Raw genomic sequence first — 3,058 nt, forward strand, 5'->3', positions numbered from 1 at the left:
TGCTTATCGATTGTAGAAATCCAAGCACAGTAAGCGCAAACTATCCTCTGAGAGATGTAGACATAGACAGCAAAAGAGAAGCTCATGAGAGCAACATCCTTCCAATCTCCTTTCTGCTTTGGGCTCATAGTCTCCTTCAACTCCTTGCCTAACTTCTCAGCCCGGCTGTATATTTGGGCTGGTGTCCAACGGCGTCGGCTCTCCTTTTCTTTCCTTTCTTTGCTTCCCGGCGGCGGTGAGAGGTGGCTCCGGCAAGGTAAGAAGCCCGGCTTGGTTCTTCGATCTGGTCTGCTGAGATGGATTGGATTGATGGTATGGAGAGAGTGGGAGAAAGAGAACGAGGCCATTGGGAGAGATTGGACGCTGAGATTGCCAAATAAGAGTGGATTAATTGATGAATCTGAATATCTGATTAAGAGCAGAGAGAAAGTTTTTATGAGTTGAAGATAAGAAAGAGAGAGCAGTAAAAAAAAAGGGTTGCTTGCAAAAATATCTTGGTGGTGGGGCAGGCGTGACTTTGTTTTTTATTTTTGAAATAATTACAAGTCATGGGATCATAATTTTTTTTAGTTTGATTATCATAAATTTGACCTCAAATCATAACTTAAATTCTTTTTATAATTTATTATTAGCCAAAGCAGTGGTGATGATCACTTATTTAAGGATTAGAGCTGAATACCTACAAAGTACCAACCCTTCGACATCCTCCTCTCGAGGATCCTTTCTTGGCCTCAATTCGCATCAAAACTTATTGGATTTTATGTAGTTCGTTTTTGGTATATGTGAAATTCATAAATTTTATGTCTTCTTGGGATGCTAATTAATGATATGATATGAAAATTTGATTCAAAGCAGGCACGAAAAATTTAAGTTCAGGGTCCTAAATCCTGACTTGTTTGAAAAATCATATCATGTCTAGGTAAACCCGCTAACCCGAAATGACATGAATTTGACTAGTGTCCCACATTGCGTCATGCTCACCTATCTCGACCCCACACCCCGCAGTCCCACATTATAGCTCGAGCTTGCACTCACGGCCTTGTAGGCTTGCACTTGTGCTTGCGTTACGTTCGTACCCTTGTTGGCATAGTCGCGTTGTTCGCCCGCTTGCAACCACGCACTCACCCGCATTTGTTGCCCATGCTCGACACTTGCACTTGCATGTTAGCTGGTATGGTTGAGTCAAACAGATAACCCAACGGGTTGGTTTATGAATGAATTTATGACTTATTTATCTAATTGGGTCGGGTTAAGGCTTGATCAGTAGAGGACGCGTCAATTTCAAATTAGACCCCAACCCAACCTGAAAACTCATTTTAATACTTCTATGCCCTTTAAAGAATCTTATGGTGTTAGATTGTTTTCAAGAAAATATTACTAGAACAAAAGTTAGAGATGTGCGACCAAATTGTACGAAAAAATATGCTTCGAGTTATGAATAAATTATGAAAGGATGATTATACATGCTAACACATCAAAGAAATAGAGAATGATCTATCCCAATCTGATATGTGAATTGCTCGCAACATGTTTAATTCCTAATAAAGCTTCAATAAGTTGATTCTATTATGACATGAGATATGAAGATGTAGACTTTATTTGGGACGATTTTATTACTGTTTCTTAAAGCAATTTTTTAATACAATAAATAAAATTTTTATACTAAAAAGTTACTTTAAGAAACAAAAAAAGTCATCCCAAACTAAGCTATAATAAAATAACTTATTAAACCACTCTTTTAGGTCAAGTAGAATAGGAATCACTATTAAATTCATAAAATAAAATGACATTTCACTATTATAGTAATTTTTTTAATCCATGTTATGTAGAAATGCAAACCAATATCAGGCCTTAGTAGAAGTGGAGGCCCAAAGGCCTCAAATCCGGTCCTTATTCACATTTCACTATTCCAGCTTCAAGCCTCGCCGGCGAGAATCCCGCCAATCCAAGGATCTCCACGCTGCCGATCCGCGTGACTTATCAATCTAACATCTAAACCGTCCATTCAACCTAAATCCAACGTTCAAAAAACTTCTTCCTCAATCCCGCCATAATTTTCCCATCGCATTAAAAATAGATGCGCCCTATAAAATTCCCTTAACACTTTCTTCCTAAAGAAACAGAATTCAAGAACTAAAGCGATCGCATTATCGTTTCCAAACCCTAATTACATTAATGGCGAGGACGAAGCAAACTGCTCGCAAGTCTACCGGCGGCAAGGCCCCGAGGAAGCAGTTGGCCACCAAGGCGGCGAGGAAGTCTGCGCCGGCGACCGGCGGCGTTAAGAAACCTCATCGTTTCCGTCCTGGAACAGTAGCGCTGAGGGAGATCAGGAAGTACCAGAAGAGTACCGAGCTCCTTATCCGCAAACTACCCTTCCAGCGCTTGGTCCGTGAAATTGCTCAGGATTTCAAGACTGATCTCCGATTCCAGAGTTCCGCCGTTGCCGCCCTTCAGGAGGCTGCGGAGTCTTACCTAGTCGGTCTTTTCGAGGATACAAATCTCTGCGCTATCCATGCAAAGAGGGTTACTATTATGCCCAAGGATATTCAACTGGCTCGCCGGATCCGGGGCGAGAGGGCTTGATATCTTGATGATTGATGTCAGGGGCTTTCTTTCCCGTTAAGGTTATTTTGCTCTGTAATATTTGTTTTTAAAAATCTTTCTGGTCGTTTTATTATCTAGTAATGTAGCAATGAACGCAAGGGTGGTTGCTTGGTTGAAATTTCTGGTAATTGGAATGGTGTTAGATTGTTGTCGTTGTTCAGGACTCAGTGCCAATTATATGGAATCAAAATTTCTGGTTATAATGTTGTATAAGATCGTATTCTTCCCTTTGCTTCAGTTATTAGTTTGTTTTCCATCTGATCAACTAAAAATCGTCTTTTTAAACGATTAATTTAATCGGATATTGGAATTAAGTTTTTTGTACTATGTTTATAAATTGATAGTTCATTAGTTCAATTTTGATTGTATTAGCATTTCTTGTTATGCTAGCTTTTGATGATTTAACTAGTAGCTTAGACAATGTATTTCTATTTTCATTATTATATGCAGT

The 3,058-nt window shown here is 39.4% G+C and overlaps 1 protein-coding gene across 1 annotated transcript; it reads left to right on the forward strand.

Annotated features, from left to right (window-relative positions):
• Window positions 1-2,116: 2,116 nt before the first annotated feature.
• LOC110096868 (histone H3.2) lies at window positions 2,117-2,848 on the forward strand. The gene has a single exon (XM_020822995.2). The coding sequence runs from the start codon at window positions 2,176-2,178 to the stop codon at window positions 2,584-2,586; it is 411 nt and encodes a 136-aa protein (XP_020678654.1). The 5' UTR covers window positions 2,117-2,175; the 3' UTR covers window positions 2,587-2,848.
• The last annotated feature ends 210 nt before the right edge of the window (window positions 2,849-3,058 follow it).

Source organism: Dendrobium catenatum, unplaced genomic scaffold (assembly GCF_001605985.2).
Source record: "Dendrobium catenatum unplaced genomic scaffold, ASM160598v2 fragScaff_scaffold_1344, whole genome shotgun sequence".
In the NCBI taxonomy this organism is placed as follows: Eukaryota; Viridiplantae; Streptophyta; class Magnoliopsida; order Asparagales; family Orchidaceae; genus Dendrobium; species Dendrobium catenatum.